Source organism: Ceratotherium simum, chromosome 2 (genome assembly GCF_057802395.1).
Source record: "Ceratotherium simum simum isolate JZ-2026a chromosome 2, ASM5780239v1, whole genome shotgun sequence".
NCBI classification, from domain to species: domain Eukaryota; kingdom Metazoa; phylum Chordata; class Mammalia; order Perissodactyla; family Rhinocerotidae; genus Ceratotherium; species Ceratotherium simum.
In genome coordinates, this window is record NC_141901.1 from 3,033,782 (window position 1) to 3,053,775 (window position 19,994).

Sequence of the window (19,994 nt, forward strand, 5' to 3'; positions counted from 1 at the left end):
TGTCTTACTTCTCAACTGCTCTACTAGTCAGAGGAGGGAAGAGGTCAGCAGGGATGTATTTGATGATCACCCCCAAACCCCACCAGAATGTGTATAGAGGCCCTCTGGCAGCTTATATTTAGGGCCTCCCTAGTCCCCCTCCCCTGATCTGGGCAACGCTATAGGCCCAGCTAGATCCTTGGTATCTTCCCCGGAGACAGGAGGTTAACCTTGACTAGGACTTGGCTTCTTTAAAAATATCCACTTCTCCAAATGGCTGTAGGTTCAGGGACTAACTTTTCCACATTGGAAATCAGAACCTACTCCCTAGACCTTCCCTTTTGTTACATCTTCTTATCTAACTCTCCACAACCCTGTGAAAATGTACTGCTGTTCTTCCCACTGTGCGAGGGGTGCCAGGGCTTGCGCAGGATCACACAGCTGGGCAGTGGTAAAGACTGCGAATTCACGCAGTCTCCAAGTATCCATCCTCTTCCCATTCGGTAACCTTTTAAAGCCAATTTACATGAAAAAATGTTCAAAGGTATAATTACTAAATTGTTCATAGTTACACAATATAAATCTTTACTGAAAAACAAAAAAATTTATGAGAAAAGAAATGCAAAACTCAGAGTAAAATGTTCAAACGAAGAAAACATTTAATATTTGCCTCACACCTCTAACTGGATGAATGACCTCTGCACAGCTCAGCCCAGAGGTCTCGCCCAGCTCATCCTCACTAGTCATCCCACTCCATCAAAATATACTCCCTCTCCCACTCGGCTGCTGCTGTCTAAAAGATCTAGACAATTGGAGAAAAGTGGATTCTCTATCTGAATTATGCAGCTACTTTCATACGCCTCCCCCCTTCCTTTGCGTGGCCGGTTAAGAACTAGGATTTCTCGGTCCCCACTCCCCGTCCCCCGGCCCCCAGCCTCCAGCCCCGGCCCTCCAGCTCCCGACGCCTCGCGTCCTCCCCTTTAAGGCCAGCCCCTCCCCCACACCCACGCCTCCCGGCCCCGCCTCGCCTCCCCAAGCCCTGCCCCTCCGACCCTCCCCTTTAAGGACGGGCCCCGGACGCAGACGAGGCTGTGACGCGGCCGCCGGCCCCCGGGCTGGGTACATTGTCGCGCGGCGGCTTCCCCCCGGCCGGGCCCCCGCCGTCCCGCGTTCCACCGAGCGCCAGGCCCCCGGGGGGAGGGTGGGAGGGAGGGCACAGGGCCGGTGGGCGCCAGCGGCGCGCGGCGGGACCCACGGAGCCTCGCGACCCGCCGAGCCTGGAGCCGGGCCGGGGCGGGGAAGCCGGCTCCAGCCCGGAGCAAACTTCGCAGCCGGGCGGGGGGTGGCGGGGACCCCGTCCGGAGCCGGAGGAGGGGGCGGCCGCGGGCCCTCCCGCCTCTGCTCCCGCGTCTCCCGGCACCATGCTGTCCAACTCCCAAGGCCAGACGCCGCCGGTGCTGTTCCCCAATCCGCCGCCGCCGCCGCCGCCGCAGCCCCCCGCCCCGGCCCAGCCTCACCCCCCGGCCCAGCCGCCGCCGCAGCCCCCGCAGCAGTTTCCCCAGTTCCACGTCAAGTCGACTCTGCAGATCAAGAAGAACGCCATCATCGACGACTACAAGGTCACCACCCAGGTCCTGGGACTGGGCATCAACGGGAAAGTTTTGCAGATCTTCAACAAGAGGACCCAGGAGAAATTCGCCCTAAAAGTAAGTCCGGGGGCCGGGGGAGGTGCCGGCGGGCCGAGGGGGCTCCCGGGGACGGCCCCCCGCGCTCTGGGGCGGCGGAGCGCACGGCCGCGCGGCGTGACCGCGCCGACCCTGTCCTCGGGCGCGGAGCAGCGGCCGCGCGGGCCGTCCGTCCCGGGCGCCTGGGGGTGCCAGGTGCGCGGCCGGGGCGGGGGCGGCGGGGAAGGTCGGTCCCGGCAGAGCGCGGCGCCGAGGCCGGGTTTCCGGTCACCTCCGGGGTGAGTGGTGGGGACTCGGAGGACTCGTGAGGACTCTGCCATTTTGGGGTTTGAGCGGGATCCAGCCGAGTCGCAACGGTTGGCTCCGGGACCACTTCTGCTAATTTCACCCCGGCTCAAGGAAGTGATTTTCGGAGGTTGTGGTTCCCCATCCTCTCCTCCCTCCTTCCTTTCTTTCTGCGGGCACAAAAGGCCCATTACTCATTGAGCTGGTTGGTCGGTTGGTTTGGAGAAGTCGGATCTCAGAGGTTTATTTAGTCTCGCTCCTTATTTGGGAGCCGGAATGTGTGATTTCACTTCCCCGGGCCTCGCGAGTGCGGCCGTGCCGCCTTGGGGCGCGCCGGCCCGGGAGGTGCAAGGCTGGAGATTCTGCGGGGACACCGCCCCCGGCGCCGGGGAGGGATGGTTTTGATCCGCGAGCAGGCCCCCTCCTACCTGCAGTGCCTGCGAGGCTCCAGATGGGAGGCCAGCAGGCTCCGGCGGTGTCTGCTGTTTCCATAGCTCCATTGATCATTGTAAACCGGGTGTGTAAACCACGGCTTGGCCCTGTGCTGATTCCGCAAATCGGAGATGGCCACTTGAGTCCTGGACATGAGCGATTGGCGGACAGTAGGAGGGAGCGTTATCCTAGAGCTGGGGAAACCCGACCTCTTTTTTTTTTAAGGGGGTGTGGTAGGGGAAGAATGGGGATTTAAGTGAGAATACCTACTTCAGAAGTTAAACAGAATGGACTTGGAGGTCTGAAGAGATGTGGGTCCCCAGTGCTCGGGGTCATTAGAAAGGTTTTCCCCTCAGAGGGGTTTCAGACCCAACCACATCTCTAAAAGTGACACATCACGCCTATTTCCCCCGGGGTGTCTTAATGATTGGAGGAGGAAAAAAATACTTCCTGTGTTATATTTTTCTCTTCCTCCTCAACCGCCACTGCTAGCTGTATTTCAGCTATTAATACAAAACTCAGATATGGGTTATGGGTGGAATTGTTGGAATAATAATCAGATGTAATAAAACCCTGATACTTCAGGGTTGTAGAGGGCGTGCATGTCCGATTTCCAGATTTTAAGGCCTCTAAAATTATTTTCGTGCTGCTTTCACCCTCCCTTTGGGGGAGAGCTTTCACCTAGCCCATCACTGTCAGATTTCTCTGGTTTCTTCTATAAGCTGTTGCTTTGGGGTTTGGTTGTTGTTCAGTGTGGACCGTTGGAAAAGGAGTATATCAGTTTCTTAAACACTTTCATATTTGTGCCTTAGACCACTCTTTCCATACTCATAACTGGGGGCAGGGAGGAGGTGGTTGTGTGACTTGGCTCTGACTCTGGGTAGTGGAGTTGAGTGAATATTGTTTGACCACAGTTAACCTGTACCATTGAAGAAGTGACAGACATTCTTTCCAGGAGAATTTTCTGTCCCCTCTGAGACACATCTGCCTTCACCCACCAGCAGTTTGGGGACACTGGCTGCTCATTCTCTTGGGTAGTTGGAATATTGTATAAAGACTTGAGGACAAAAGCTCTCAACTGTTCCTTATTCTATTTAATAGACACATAACACCCTCTAAAATGCTTTTGGGTGGCAATTCAGATTTCTTTTATAATTAATAGGAGAGGGGTTTGGATATTTTCCCCCTTTGAATAGCTTTGAAGGGAAAAATCCAGCATATTTTAAATAACACTCATAGTTTATCTTTCTCAGGTTAAAAGTGGTGAAGATTGAAGTCAGAGTCTGTTTTGACAGGCAGCCTAGCCTGCTCCCAGATCTCAGAAGTTGACTCAACTGTTAAATTGTAGATTTCCCACACATCTTTGTGTAAAAACTTAATAATAGAGGAAGAAAGAAGGGATGAGGCATTCAGAGACTGACAGCAGTGTCAACAGCCCTTCCATATCCAAATATTGGCTAAGATATAATTACAGCTGTAGGGGAATCTGGTTCGCAGAATTCTGTTCCAGAGACATATGCCAAAGAGATTTCTAGATCTTGAATCTTGATTAACTGAACCTTAGGTGCTGAGTAGTGAAATGATTTTCAAAACCAGGAGTGTTTTGATTATAAAGTGAGGGAGGAAGATGTGTTGGGGTAGGATGGATTGCCCCCTCCAGAAGGTGCCTGGAGAAAAAGCGCGGAGACTTCTCTTCTACACAGTGTGATAGGCCATTCCTGGGGATTGGGGCAGAGAGCTGTAGGGCTGCAGCAGGTGCTCTGACAGGGGCTCTGGTGTCTGCTGCTTCACAGCGGTGAGAGTTGATGGGAGGTGGTGGCTGCCCAGATGCCCTGCTCCCTGTCTGTAGTCTGGTGACTTCTTAGCCCTATTAAGTGAAATCAGTGCTTAAAAAAATAGTCCCAACTCACCCTGCTGCTTCTCTCCCTCCACCTGAGAGATCTACCATTTTGATGCTTCTGGTGGGTGCTATGACTTCACCTCACCATCTCTCCTGGCGGCTTTTGCTAAGCTCTGAGTCATACGCATACTTCAGTCAGAGTTGGAAGGGACTTTAGAGGTCGTCTCATCAAACCCCCTCATTTTGCAGATGAGAAAAGCAAGGCCCAGAGCAAAGACTTGCTTGAGGGAATAGGGCCATGCTCTTGGCAGAGCCAGGATCAGAACCCAGGGCGCCTGGCGCCTGCTTTTAGGCCTCTTCCACTTCTCCCTGCAGTGGTATCATCAGGCTCAGCCCTGGGCCTGGCTGCTGCTCCAGAGCTCCACCAGTCTGAGGAGCTCCTCACTGCAGGCTCTCCTGGACTGTTGGCGAGGGGTGCTGGGCGGGTATTTATCACCTCCCCAGCAATAACCCCCGAAGTCGGAGGGGCAGTTTGTAAACCAACTCAGCAGCTCCATGAGTTCTGAATCTGTGGTAAGAAGCTTTTTACCACCCTCTGCACTTTTTAAGGAGTGTTTGGTAGAACTCTTATTTATTATTATTATTTTTTGTACAAGAACATGAGAATTCTATGAACTGATTCTTTGGTAGGGACGCCTGGTCTCAACCCACTTGTGTAGTGTTGGTTGTGTTCTCCTGGGGCTCCTCAGCTGCTTTCTGCTTCATTGTATCATGGTGACTCTTAGGTATTAGCTGAACAAATTTAATTAAAGCTGGCACGGTTGTCCCTCTCTGCTGTGCGACTCTGATTAAGTGAAGCACGTTATTGCTTTACAGAATATAGAATGTTGTCATAACGTATGTCTGTTTATCTTTCCATGGCGTGGATTAGAGAAAACAGGGTGCTGTGGTTTCTGCTCCTTTCCTTTCTCCAGCGGTGCTCCCTCCCCAGGTCACTCAGTGTCACTGTGATGTGGCTTCCTTTGGTGTTCTGAAGGGGAGAAGATCGGAACCTCTCATGGTTGGTCTGGGCTGTTAGAGGGAGATGCCAGCACTCCCGCATCCCCACAGTACAGGCGACATCCTATCCAGCACACCTCATGCTGTGTTCCTGTCGGGGAGCAAGATAGGTAGTGTGGCTGGGTGAGGGCCAGTGTCCCACATGGGGGTTTGCTGGATGGAATCATTGAAAAGTTTCGTTGACCAAACCAGCTTCTTTTCTATCCTGTGATTACAGATAGTTAACAGTGCACTGAACATCCTGCCATATGCTTAGTTCTATGGAGGGTACAGACATTTAAAGTGGCCTTAAAATTTTCAGGGTCAAGAAACTTATTTGGAGAAGGTGAAATTAACAGTTGTAGTCTAGGGCTGCACTGCCCAATATGGTAGCCAGTACCCATGCATGGCTATTTAAGTTAAAATTAATTAAATTAAACTAAATTAAATTTAAAAATTAGATGTTAGCCACATTTCAAGTGTTCAGTAGCTACATTTGGCTAATGGCTACTGAATCGAACAGTGCAGAAGAACATTTTCGTCCCTGTAGAAAGTTCTCCTGGATTTGCTGGTCCAGGGGTTAAATTATGTGGTTGGGAATAGAGGAGCTTTGAAAGAGGGAGATCTGTGAGGCCTGAAGGAACTGAGGCTGCTCATTGCTTGGCCTCTGAGGAATGAGCAGATCTGCAGGATGTGGCCCTGGCTAGAGCTGAGGGGAGAGTGATCAGGTTGGTAAGGAGCAAGCAGGGCTGGTGGCTCAGAATTGAACCTAACCCGTCTTCGTATTGAAAGCAGGTTTTAAAGTGTTTGAGGGGCATGATGTAAACTAACAGGATGTTATAAAGAAAGGTTACAGATTGCTGAGGTTGGGGCTTGCGGTTTTTTGAGGGAAGGTCTAGCTTCTAGTTTCAGAGACCCTGTCCCTCTCTTGGGGCCCTGGCCCCTGTCTACTGCAGCAGGTGCCTGACATCCATTAAGGCAGGATCGAAGCTGGGTCGGCTAATGGTCCTTTTTCACTTGTGAATTCTGGGCTTTGATAGAGCTTGAAAATAATCACCAGTTAAGATCTGGAATCAGTAGCTGAAAGAAGCAGGGAGAAAAGCAGCCCCAGGCCTTGGGACCAGATATTGGTGGGTGTCTGGGAAATGAAGGGACTCCTTTTCAGGAGGATGAAGGATTGGGATTCATGATTAAGGTGTTTTGACTGCTTGGGATCTGAGGAGTTGGGCCATCATCAGTTGATGATTTTACTTAAGAAGCAGGTGCAGGAGATTCAGGGAGAGGCCTGGAGGAGGCCAAACTTCAGGACTGTTGGAGGCAAACTTAATCCCTGGCCAAATCCTGGAGTTGGGAAGCGGACCAAAGCTCCTGTCACCCGCAGAGCCCAGGGGTGTGTGGAGTCTGTGCCAGGATGAATGTCAGCCATGGCGGGGAAGGACAGGGCATCGGCATCTGAGTCTTTTCATAATTCCCAATCGGCCCTGCTGAGCTCTGATCCAGGATTCTCCCTGGTGGTTTGATGTCTGTGGCACAGAATTCTTACTTTCCTGCCTCCCTTTCCTCTGCTTCAGGCCCTTCCAAGGGTCATGTGGGGTCTCTTTTTTCCCCTCCTCCCTGTACTGCACCTTTCCAGGTGCTTCAGGGTCCTGGAGGGAGGGGCAGGCAGAGCAGAGTTGTTCTTTGTGTTTGAAGGGGCTGCAGCTGCTCTTGGTAAGGATTTAAGGCCCCGTGGTAAAGGGAACCACGTCTTATAGCGCCTTAGAACTGACGACACTCCTTAGTCATCTTTCTTGACATCTGGGCCAGTCCAGAAAGGTTCAGTGGTACGTCCAGGGTCTTACCTGGTGTCAGCATCAGAGCCATGCCTTGGGACTTGGTTCCTTGGGACCTGCTCTTGGTGAGTTCCTTTGGTTTTTTGGTTGCTAGAGGTAGTAGTACTGGGATTGTAGGCCTGGCAGTGCAAAACTGAGCTCCACTAACTTGTCACTGGACTCCTTCTACATGGGTCACCTTATAAACAGGGACATTAGTAAAGAGAAGGAGCCATGCCACTGGGCAGCTTAATGTACACCAGGTATGTGACCCAAGTCAGATTTTGTACCTTTTCTAGTCTTTGGGGGAATACTGATATTTTGCATTTTAAGATACGTATGGATATAAGTATTTAGAGATGAGCCTGTTACTCTGGGTTATGTGCTAGATTAGAAAGCAGAAAAAAATTGTCTAATTTTTGTACCCTGCTAACTAGTTGTGTAACCTTGAGTAGGTCAGTTCAACTTTCCAGGCCTCCGTGCACATGTCAGAGGGTCAGGCTGCCAGTGGCTCCTTGAGTGCTGTTGGTGTGGGATGGTGGAAGGTGGTGCTGCAGGCGGGAGGCCAAGGGCAGGCAGGATAGCTTGCTGACTTGCTCCATGTCTGACCGTCAGCAGTATCTGGGCCAGCTTGGATGCCCCTTTGATAGGCTTAATGCTGGCCTCTAGGACGGCCTGTGTCAAGTTAATTAATAATCATCACTGGCCAGCTGCTCCTCTCCTGTGTGAAGACTTGGAACGAGTTCCATGCAGCACCTTGGCAGAGAGGATGGGCTATGTAACTCAGTATGATGTCTGTCTACTCTTTCCTTGAAATCAGAAGAATCTTAGTGTAGTGGTGGCTCAAGGTAGAGATGGGGAATTCTTTATTTTCCCCATCTGAAACTCCCTCCCTGTTCGAAGTTGTGGGTCCAAACATGGCCGCTGGGATTGTGCAGGCTGTGCCCTGCACAGGGGCACCTGGCTGAGAGTGGGAGTGAAGGCTGCAATCTGGCCCACTCTCCCCTTGTCAGGCTTCACCTTGGTGTGTGGCTGAGTCCATCCAAATGGGTGCCTTCTTCTAATTCACCCAAAGATATAGTATGGGCTCGGGGCTGTTCTGAGGTGAGAGTTGAGGACAGGTTCCCAGAGCTGATGGGAAAATTAGGATTTACATCCAGGTACCACTTCTTACCTATAGGACTGGGTAAGAAGGGATATCAGGAGTCCAAGGAAGCAAGAGGAGAGGGGGATGCCTGGTGATGTCTGTTCTCTTTTCTCTTCTTCCTGCCCATTTAAGGCTAAAGCAGTGGTTTTAGCCCTGGAGCTTTGCATGTGGGGTTTTGTGTGCCAGAACATCAGATTTGGGTAGAGGAAGAAGAGACACAGTGGGAAGGGGTATAAGGTTGTGCTCAGCCTCTGGCAGTGTAGAGTTCTTAGGGTTTTTATTCTCTAGTCCAGTAAACACTTTTGAGTGCCAGCCGGCAGGTGGTGGAGGCTGGCACATGGTCCCAAGGTCAACCTCTGTCTGTAACTGATGTTCTCCTCCAAAAACAGCCAAGCTGTGTGTTTATTCCACTAGGAACCTGAGATGATCAAAAGGGTCATATGAAAGGGCATCTTACTCTTAGGAGACATTTCCAGGCATCTCCACGGCCAGTGTCCGTCCAGGACTTGTCTGGGAGATGAAGAGTGGTGTCCAAAAGCGGAAGCTACAGGGCTACCTTTGGAAGCCCTTTCTGTCTCAGAGAAGATGAGGGGAACAAAGGGAGCTGTCTGCTTCTCTCTGTTTGGCTTAGCTCTATGATGATTCTCCTTTTGAACCTGAACAAAGGTGAAATCTCTCTAGTCCGGGGGAAGGGGAGGGGCCTAAGAGGAGACCTGCTGACAGTCCATCTGCTGGCTCCTTTCCCTCCTGGCCCTCCCCAGGCGGATGGTTGAGTTGATCACTTTGCCGCCATTTTGATTATCCATATTGTTACAAGGCTCCTAGCCCACACTGGACATTTGCAACCTGGCCTCCCGCCCAGGGCCCAGAACTCTTACTCAGCCCCTCTGTCCCAACAGCTAAAAATAAACCTGCCACTGCTGCAGTGTCCCCTCCAGCCAGGCCCTGATATCTGTCCCAGGTCTTCCTGCCACGCTGCTGAACTGGTTTTCTTTTCACTCATGCCCTCCCCATTTGCCCCCTTCTCTTCCAGCCTGAGCTTGGTGGGTGGTTTGGGCCAACTCACTTTTCTGAGTGCTGGGAGTGAGCTGTGGCTGGTGCTTCTCCAGGTATCAAGATTCCTGTGTGCAAAGACTCTGTGGAGCTGCCTTGCTTCTACCCCCTCAGGGGAAGGGTGGGACACGGAGGAGGGTGAACAACTTCACCAGAGGTGGGCTTTCTGCTCCGTTGCCTCCAGCTCTGGCTTCCGCCGAGCTCCACCCTTGAGCAGGCCTCCCTGCCAGAAGGTATGTGGGGATGAGTAGGAGAGTCCCGCGTGAGGCTGTCCTAGGCCCTCACCCTGACTGCCAGTGACTGAGCGTGTTCCCTGCTCTAGGACTCCTGCCCTGCTGCTAAGCTATACTCTCTACCTCTGCAGTGTGGGGCTTCAGGTTACCACATTCAAAAGTGTGACCTCATCTCATTGGCTTCCAAGAATAACTGGGCCCTGCTCTTGGGCCTCCTTCCTGAGTCAGGCCCTGGCCCCTCTGGCCCTCCCAGCTCAGCCACCTGCAGGGTGCCACAGAAAGCATGGGTCTCTTCTACCTCCTGACTGTGGGGGCCAGGGGTATTGGCGATCTGTGTCCCTTGAGATCTGTTGAGGTGGCCTCTTCCCCTACTGCCCAGGGATCCTGGAGACCTATAGAGCAAGGTGAGGAAAGGGGCTCAGGTGGCTGGGATACCTGCTTAACTGGGAGATAACTGGGCAGTGTCTCCTTTAGTTTGACTTGAGCATTCTCTTTCTGATTGTTCTAATCCTTGAACAGGTGTTGGTACTCATCATGGCACAGGAGGGTTCTGTGTCTGTTTTCTGGGATTAGGGTCTATTTGGGAGAAGGAGTGTGTGGGGGAGAGTGATAGGAGCTGAGGTAGGACTTGGGGACCCTCTGTCTTAGCTGGAGGTACATACCCGGGCCACGTCTCCATGCCTTCTCCCGTCTGTCCTGCTTGGGCCTCACTTCCTCTGCAGGGAGAGATTTATCTGCCAAGGCCCATTGGCCCCTGGAGGGGAGGAGTTGGGTGTAAATTGCTAAGAGTTTATTTTTAACTCTGACAGAAGGAGCCCCTGTCCTTGGAGTAGCCATATCCTCCCTCTTCTCTCCTTATCCTGGCCTCCTTCCCTGGCTTCTGTAATTCTTGGAGGAAGTGTAGTAGGATTCTAAAGGCCAGGCTACACAGGAGCTGGTGAAGGGAAGTCTCTAAGTGAAGAGCCTGCAGATTGCTCGTCATGCCCGATTTCTTCAGAGCTCAGAGGGCGGGGGATGAGGAGGAGAGGAAAAGGGGCAGCCCTGGGCATTGAGGCCGCATGTGTGGAACTTAGAGCATCCTAGGAATGCAGGTGGACTGGTGAAGAGACCACTTGTGCCTGGAGCTTGCAGCAGTCTGGCTGCTCTGCTGTGTTGGCCTGGGTAACAAGGGGTCATCTTGTGCCTTTTGTCCTGCCTCTCTCCTTGCAGGTACCCAGATCTCTGAGAGGCCAAAGGCCACGGAGACAAAACTTGCTTGGTAAATTCGCACGTTTACAGAAATGCCGAGTTTCCTTGTGTCCTCTGGCTGCCAGGCTCACAAGCATGATATCCCTTCCACTGGAGCCTGTGTGGATTCTCAGGGACTTCAGACCCCGGGTCCCCTCCCCTGGCAGTTCTCTAATCACCTGTGGTCTTAGAGAGGAGGAAGAGGGGTGTGAGTGCCCCTTCGCCTGCATCCAGACTCACCTGATTTCATGGACTGGTTTTGGTTACCTTGCCTTAGATTTTTTAAAAGAACATAAAATTGGGTTTAAGGTGTAATTGGAGAAGGAAGGAATAGAGAGTGATGGTGGAGTGGGGAGGGCAGGAGAGACATGTGGCCGACTCTGAGACCCTCAGCCGTGGAATGAAGGTCTTGCCCCTCAATTCCGGGGAGTGCGTGGGGGATTAGTCTGCCTGAAGCACAGCTCTGATTGTGTAGCGTCCCAGCTGAAACCTTCCTTGGGTTCCCTTTCCCTGTAGAATACAGGGGATTTCCAGATCCTTCTCAGGTCTGACACCCATCTGTTTTTTTGCTGAATGCATGCTATGTTTCAGCTTAAGTAGTTTATATATGCTGTTTTCTTATAGGACTCTCCCCCGCTACCTTTGCCCGTGGTCTGTATCCCATCTGTCCATCCATGTCTTTTTTGCCTCCCTGCCCCACCCCATCTGGATCTGCCTGTTCTACCCTGTACATTTGCTGCTACTTCCGTGAAGCCTTTCGTACCAGAAGCGGGTCTCCCCCGTCCCTCCCTGTCAAACCTGCCAAGACTCTCTTACCTTTTATTTCACATTTTAAATATATTACTAGAGGCAAGGTGCACCTCTAGATATTGGATTGTAAGTTCCTTGAAGACCTACATCTTCATTATTTTTGTATGCTCTTATTTCCATGTAGTGACTATATGCCATCATTAAAAAAAAAATTCATAGAGTGTTTGGCATTGTGCATTATACCTAGCATTATACCTAGCTGCCTACTAAAGATGTGATAACTGAATAATAGTGGGTGCTACCTACATAAATATAATGTACTACCAGTGATCCCCAGGGTTGAGGGGTGGCTCTGGGTGAGGGATAATATTGGGCTGGGCTGTCTGAGACTGAGCCGGGGTAGAGTGAAGGTCCCCCTAAGTGTCTGTCCCTGTTGTTCCTCCTGTCTGCCAAAAAGCCACGCTCAGAACAGTCTTCTGGGCATTTCTTCCCTCCACCCACTTGGATCTGCTGACTCAAGCTGGCACCTTCTGTTTCTGCTAACGGAGTTCTCATTCTTGTAAGGGCCCTGACCACAGTTTCCCACTGACACCTGTCCTCTTCTGCTGCCTGTCCCAGAGCGCCTCCTTTTCCTGGTCTGCTACGGAGATGACCCTTCTGCCTCTTGGAGAACTTTAACTGAGGGAGGAACAGGTGTGGAGCTTGCCAGCTTTCCTACAGCTTTTGGCATCTTCTAGTTAGCTCCAGACACGGCAGAGACACACAGATGCAGTCCCAGGTGATCTGTCTGCTGGCCTTGCTCCAGTGTGTTGCAAGAGGACCAGCACTGGGCACCAGGTTGAGGGGAGTGAGGTCAGAGGTTTGAACCTCGTGGGGCCACTTAACTCCATGCCACAGATTTGCAGGGGAAGCAGAACTGGACTGGCATCTGAGACCCGGCTGCGTGGTCCTCCACAAGTCCTGGGACCTGTCTAGGCCTCACTGTTTCCTCATTTGTACATCAAAGGGCTCAGACTTGCGAAGGACTCCTGCATTACTGTTGCTGCAGCCCCACTGCTGGGAAATAGCCTCTGCTGAGAAAGAGGCGGTCAGCCCAGGTTCCAGGGAGCCTGCGGCTGGGAGCCATCCTCCCTGTCCTCAGTTTCGGCAGGCCAGTGTTCTTTCACCCTTCTCCTGGCTGTAGTATTTTTATTCATTCAACCATTCAACCAGTGTTTATAAACATTTATTCTCCTCCGTGCCTGCCTCCTGTCTTCCCTGCTGACAGGCCATCAGGAGGCCCAGATGGCAGGATGAGCCTAGAATGGGAGACTAGCTGGGGTCATCCTCGTGAGTTTAGATCCCTTTAATATCTCTGCTATCAGAGATGAGAGGAATTTAGAACAATGAAGGTTGATTCTTTCTGGCAGCTTAGACTAGACTCCTGCCTTTCTAAGCAGGATTTGCCTTAGGGTGCCTTCTACCCCCCTGAGATTCAAAGCAACTTACTACTCAAGAAAATTAATTAGCGGTGCCAAGAATGACTTTTGCAGCCTTCCTAAGGATAGATCAGAACAGCAGGTTGACTTTGATCCATATCACAATCTTCTGTCTTTTGCCTCATTCAGATCACTGTTGAAAGCTTAGCAACACTGTGAAGGTTTCTCAGGTTAATACCAAGTCTTTATTGAGTAGATACTATGTATCAGGCATTGTGTTAGGTAGGTGTTTACTTACACTTTTGTGAATCCTTAATATTGCAAAGTGAAAGTGTCCATTTTACAGAAGAGAAACATATTCAAGCATGTTCAGAACAAGGCATTCGTTAGCAGTGATTTATTAAGCGCCTCCTAAGTGATAAGGATTGTTGTAGGCTCTGGGGATGCATCAGTGTACAAAACAGACAACAAAAATATCCTGCCTGCCTGGAACTTACATTCTAGCTGGGGAGACAGACAAACATAATTAAATGGTTCAGCTTATCAGATGGCGATAGGTACCAAAGAGAGAATAAAGAGGAGGCCCTGGAGTGCTGGCCGGGTGTGTGTGTGTGTGTGTGTGTGTGTGTGTGTGTGTGTGTGTGTGTGTATGTATGGTGTCGCACTTTCAAATAGGGGCTCAGGGGAGGCTTCGCTGTGAAGATGACATTCGAGTGAGCTGTGGAAATATTTGGAGGAGGAGGGGTACCAGGCAGAAGGGACAAGGGCAAAGCCCTGAGGCTGTCAGTGATGGGCGGGCTAGCTCCTTACAGCTCCTTCCAGGGTGCACAGTACTGCGTCTCTCGTAGTTCTTCTGTGACTCCGTTATAATTCAGTTCTGGGTCAACTAGACCTAGCAATTTATGTTTTATCATTAAACATTTATGGAATGCTTATTTTGTGCAAGTTGCTACAATGATAAGATGTGGGCCCTGCCTTTGGGAACTTACAGTTTAGAGGAGGAGTGAATGCTTATGTGTGTATAAAAATGAAAAAAGACCGCCCCCCCCCCCTTTCGGATTCTGGCCTTTCACACGCGTTCCCTCTGGACACTCTCTGAATAAGCACCGCCTCTCAGACAGAGGTAGGCTGGGTGGTCTGATTCCTGGTTTTACACACGAGGAAGGAGGTTCAGGGAGGTGGTGGAGTCAGGGCAACAGAGTGGCCACAAAGGGTACAGAGACACAGGATGGGCCCCTCAAAGCGGGAGGGGGTTCTGGGGTGGGATCACTTTTGCCTGGCATGGGCAGAGGACCCTTCGTGGACTCACACCCGTGACATACCCAGGGGATGGTGCAGACACCAGTTTGGCCGATGGGAGGGTTTCTAAGGTAGTGTGAGGAGCTTCACTGAGTCATCTTCTGTTTGGCTGAGGGGGGAAGAGACGATGCCTCCCCAGGGATCTTTCTGGTAGTAGGAAATGCTTGGGATTGGGGGTTGACTGACCATCGCCTAGAGCCAGGGAGGGAGGGGTAATGAAAAAGGAATGGCTGGGCTGAAGCTGTGGCAGAGGTTGTTTTTATCCTCTTTTGAGCCCTCACAGGGTTTCTCTCTTGCTCTGAAGACTCACATCCTTCATGTGTTCAGCCTCCCAGGAGGGGGCAGCCGGCATGCAGGGTGACAGAGAGGCTCTGTGCCCCCAAACTCTGGCCATCTTTGCTTCCTGCCTCTCAGGAGCTGGGCAGCAGAAGTCAGGGCTCAGGATGGAGCCGACGGTTAGTGCAGATGGGAAAGTGAAGCAATGGGTCTGGTCTGTTTTTTCCTGAGCATGTGCAGTGACGAAGGAAGTTGCAACATGTTTTTTGGTTTTTTTCTTTCTTTTTATAGATCAAGAAGAGGGGAAAAAAAGCATCTTCCAGTAAACTTCAGAAAAAGTATCTAGTCTTGGATGGTTATGCCCCCTGCACAACCAAGTTAAGCACCCTGCCCCCGCAGTGCTTTTCGTATGTGGTCTTTCTTCCATCCTTTCTCCCCATCCATACCTTCCAATGTCCCTCTTCTCTGAGGGACTGTGTCTCTGCAGCAGGCTAGCTATGTCTCCAAAGAGGAAGTAGTTGATGACTTGAGCTGAGGGAGCCCTGAGAAAGCATCTTGATTGCCCTCCAGGACGGAGGTTCGCTGCACCAGCTCAGGCCTGGAAGGTTGCCTGGTGGCCTCTCCTCCACAGTGAGAACTGTTTAAATATGACAGGTGGTTCCTGATACCCACTTGGCCCGTCTGGCTGCCGTGTTCATTTGGTATCCCTGAAGGTTGAGGTGATACTTGTTTCTCAGCTCAGATAACCACCCTTTTTGGTGGATTCAGAGCATGTGTCTAGGCAGATGCTGGGAAAAGGGGCCTGAAATGTGGGAGGTAGAAATCCAGGCTGGAAGACCACACATGTTAATCTGGAGTCCTTGGTCAGGTTTGAAGTCGGCCTTTGTGCTGCACCTGGGCAGGAATCCAGTTGTGTTAGGAAGTGTGCAGATGATGTATTTTCCTGATGAAAACTTTTGAGGTCTGGAAAAGTAGTGGAACTTTTTTTGGTGAGATTCATTTCATCTTCCTTGGATTTCTGTACCCCAATATAGCAAAAAGTTCCAGTACAAACCAGCTTTGAGATTCCAGCTTTAGTCAGCTAAGGGATGTTCTAGGTCATCCCTGAGAATGAGGTCTGCTTGCTCTGAGGAAGCTGAGAAATGGCAGCCGCCAATAGGCCTGGGTGGGGTGGGTGGGGTGATGGCTGCTGGTGCTGCTGGTATTAATTGCTTTCTTGGGCAGAGAAGGGCAGAGTCCTTAGGGGTGTGAGTTTTTTTTCGGGCTCTGTGTCTCTGTACCTGTTGTCTCTGGTATAGCCCACACAGAGCTCCTCATGTCCCACTGTTTTCTTTGAATTGAATCTCCCTGTTATCACATAGGTCTCTTCAGGCCAGAAATGAGCTCAGACAGGTACTGATAGAGGGAGTAGAGTCAGAATTTGCTTGTTTGGCTGAATCCCACACTGAATACATAAGCCGTCTTTCATAGGAAGCTGTGCTGTCCAATACGATAGCCACTAGCTACATGCGTCTATTTAAACTTAAATAATTAGATAAAATTAAAAATTAGTTCCTCTGTAGCACTGGCCACATTTCAGGTACTCAAAAGTCGCATAGCTAGTAGCTACCGTATTGGGCACTGCAGATAGATAACCTTCCGTCGCCACAGAACATTCTCTCAGACAACGTTGGACTCTGAGGTAATCATTCTATACCCTGGCAAAGATGTATCTGAGTTGGATGGGGATTTGTGGAAAAGCATCAGCAGAGCTTTTGAGGCCCAGGCGAGAGGGTAAAGAGAAGGTAATCACTTAGAAGGGGACCTTAAATAGTATTTCATTTGTCTGTTTAGGACTATATCTCAGCAGATGGTCATCTAGCCCAGTGGCTCCCAAACCAAGTTGATTATCAGAATTACCTGTGGGTAACATTTGAAAATCCGATTCCTGGGCCTCACTCCTTGTATCTTATTGAGTCCAAGACTCTACAGAGGTGGTATTCAGAATGTTTGTTTTTATCTGTGGTAATTATCTGGGTTTGGCAGCCACTGACCTATTGAACCTATACTTCAATTCCTCCAGTGATGGGGGAGCTTACACCTTTTCAAGAAAACCTTGCCTTTAAAAACATTTTTCTGTCAATGTTTATTGAGTCCAAAATTTGGTTCCCTGAACTTGTAATATCCCTTGGTGCTGGTTGTGTTCTCCAGAGCCTGACAGAATGCATCAGTTTCTTCTTCTGAACTCAGTCTTTTGCAGATACTTGAGCACAGCTGTGGTGTGCTCCCCTGCCACCCAGTGTCATGGCACATTTTCAGAGAGCTCGACCTGCCAAGGGCTCTAGAGAGATGCAGAGATGTGACATTATTCCCAGGATCCTTGGATTGTCAGGCCTTGCTGAGAGATTGAGGAAAGGTCCACATCTCAGTGGACCTTGACAATGGAGAGTCCCAGGGGTTCTCCCGCTGGTGTGGACCACATGCCCCCTCTACCTCTCCGTGTACTGCTCCGTAGGAGAGAGTCCCTGTTTCTCCGCATGGTTAACACTCGTTTTTTGAGGGCACTGATCTGGTTTTCCTCAGAGGCATTGAGAGACTCAGCTATCCATTCCCAGTCAGATATAACCACAAACATCACTTCTGTCTAGTAGCCTCCCCTTGCCTCCAGTGTCACGTTCAAACTCCTCAACATGGTATGCAGCAAGCTGGCTTTGACCTTCCTTTCTACTCCCACTCCCAGCACACAAACACTCACTCTTCCAGGAGATGACTCCTTCCCACTCTGCAGTGCATCCTTATGCTTCCCTATCTTCTTTTGGGTCTTCCATTTGTTCATCCTTTTAAGTCCTGGTAGAGTTGTATTTATCCTTTGAGGCCTAGATTTTACCTGCCCATTATCTCCAATTCCAGGCAGAGTACTCCCTCCCTGTACTAGTGGTAGTTCATACTGGATGTATGACTGCTGTGAATTTGAATTAGGGCAGTCCCATGTGCTCCCCTGCTAGACTCGGACCTCCTTGAGGATAAGGACTGTGTCTCCTTCTTTGTTACCCCCCAGTGCAAGCACAGGGCCAGACACTTAGCTGAGGTGCAGTACATACCCATAGAAGCGGGTTTGTTTCTTGCCATCTGTCTTCTTATGGCTTGTGATGAGCCTGCCATGGCGGGGTTGGGGCCCCTTTCCCAGCACCAGCATCCTTACCCCAGGGGCCTTGGGCCTCATCAGCTCTGACGAGAAAAGTGCTGTTTAGCAGCTGGTAATTAACAAGCAGGGCATGGAGCCTCGGCTGCTGCAGAGGCAAAACTGGTATTTAAACAATAAAGTTTTTAAAGTCAAGAATTAAAGTGTCGGCTTCAGAAGCAGCTACATCCAAACACAGCCTGTCCAGTTAGAGAAGACAGGGGGAATGATGGGTGGAGCCAAAGAATTCTCTGTGGCCTTGAGGGAGTCCCGGGTGTGGGGGGAGGCCTGGGGGGGTGCTGGCAGGAGCCTGAGAGGAACTTATGTGTTTCTACTCTCTGGGTTGGGCCTGGGGCTGCTTGGAGAATGGGGGTGCTTCACTAGAGAGAACTGTCAATGTTCCCTTTCACTCCCAGTTTCTGTAGATTGGGTTAATTTTGCCAGGTAGGCAAGAAGAGAAATTTGGAAAAATAGGGTAGAAATAAACTCTGGGTTTTTTCCTAACGTGATAAAGCACACACTTTTGTATTCAGTGATAAACAGAGACGGTTCAGTACTGCCTCATATTATCTCATCTTGCTTTCTTCTGATGCTAACGGGTTGGGAGGGAGAGCAGACATTAGGGCCTCCTCCCTTCCTAGGTCAGAACCAGAGCAGGAGGAATTCCCCAGCCTCTTGATGGTGCCCAGATAGTAACCACAATCTCCATCTCCACTGAAGGCGTTCTAAGAACTATGCATGCCAGGAACAGTCCGTGGCTTCAGAGCAAGAGCAGCTGCTCAAGAGGCAGAGGCTTCCTGTGTGAGGGGTGGGGGGCTTGGGAGTGCCCTGCAACCTGTCGCTGGGGGCACCTGCCTCTGTGCTCAGCTGCAGAGGTCAGTGGGAAATGCCCTGTCAGAGCTCTCTTCATTGTGAATGGAGCAGAACGCTCACGCCAGGAAACCAGACAAGCTGCTGAGGGGGTCTTTTCCACACGTTCACCCCAGAGTGCACAGCCTCTGTTGTCCAACCCAAAGTAAAAGTCTGTCTGACAAACAATTTTTTTTGAGGGGGGACTACTTTGAGATCTGAGAGACAATCTGAGGTACATAGTTGAGTATGAAAATATTGGACTTTCTGGGAAATGTCGATGATTTATGCCCTGAGTATCTGTCACTCATTGTTACCTGTTGGTTGATATGTGGCCCATGATGGAAGGAGGGTTGGGTCAGAACCCTTGCTGGTCAGGCTTGGTCAGCCTGCTGTTCCTTTCAGGTTTCTCTGTTGGAATTGGCGGTATTGGTGGCTGAGCTCACCCAGGCCATGTGGGAGACTTATGGTGGTGACTGCTCACTGACCACAGGTGTACATTGAGTTCAGTTACCCAGTCGCCCATATAGCCAAATGCAAAACAATTGGGGCAGCCTGGGGGGAGACTTGGTAAGGGAATAAAACCAGCTGGCTCAGCAGGGGTCGAACCCTTGTCCTTGGTGACATAAGCACAGATGATTCACAGCCCGGGTTGGCTTGAGTGTGTGCAGAGGTTCGGTCTCTTTGATGAAGTTCTAATAGTCCTTGTAGCAGCTTCATTACCAGTGGAACTGAATGGTGAAGATACCACAAACGCGTGTACACTCATTAATCTGTTCATTCATCTGCTCACTGGAAGCTTACTGTGGGAGAAACATGTAAGCAAAGTATTTCTTTTATCCTCCAAATGGTAGAAGAGCTATGTTCAGGGGACTGGGTGGATGTTGTGGAAAGAGCCACCCGTTTCTCCAAGTACCAGACAGTCTTGGAATGTGTTGGTGGAACGCCAATCCTGAGATGCTCTGTGATCAAATAAATCTGGGAAACATTCTGCAGTGCACATTAACATTTTTAAAGTCTCTGAGAAGTTCTGTAATAAAAGAATCTGTTTGTGTATAACCTAGTGCTTTTGACATAGAGAGGACCCTCTTTTTACTTATCACGGATTAACATCCTACAGAATACTATTTGAGAAATGGCAGTACAGTCTCCCTGCTCTGAGAGAACTGCCTAGTGATTCAGAGAAAAATTCACCTGACTCTAGATTAACACAGGTTTGAGAGGTTTAAAAAAGGTGTGTCTGTGTGTGCGTGTGTGCGCATGCGCTTGTGCCGGGGGGGGGGGTGTGGCAGAGAAGGGCCCTCGGCAGGTGGCTTCTATTGAAGTTGGCCCTGTCTCCATCCCTGCTGGCTTTGTGCTTCTGGAGAAGGCTTTTGTCCTGGCTGGAACATACTGAATAGCAGCTGCATCTGTCATGCCTGGGAAGTGGCAGTTTGTAGCATGGGGGGTGAACAAGCAGTGAGCAGACACCCCTGCTTGAGGCCCAGTCTGCTGAGAGCTCCTTGGGATCAG

At 50.6% G+C, this 19,994-nt stretch overlaps 1 protein-coding gene across 1 annotated transcript in view; it reads left to right on the forward strand.

The window, feature by feature from the left end:
- Positions 1-1,215: 1,215 nt before the first annotated feature.
- The window catches only part of MAPKAPK2 (MAPK activated protein kinase 2), a 46,294-nt gene continuing 27,515 nt past the window's right edge, over positions 1,216-19,994 (forward strand). Inside the window, exon 1 of the mRNA XM_004425093.3 lies at positions 1,216-1,685. Within this exon, the coding sequence (XP_004425150.1) occupies positions 1,401-1,685 (285 nt within the window). The 5' untranslated portion in view covers positions 1,216-1,400. The remainder of the gene's footprint in view (positions 1,686-19,994) is intronic.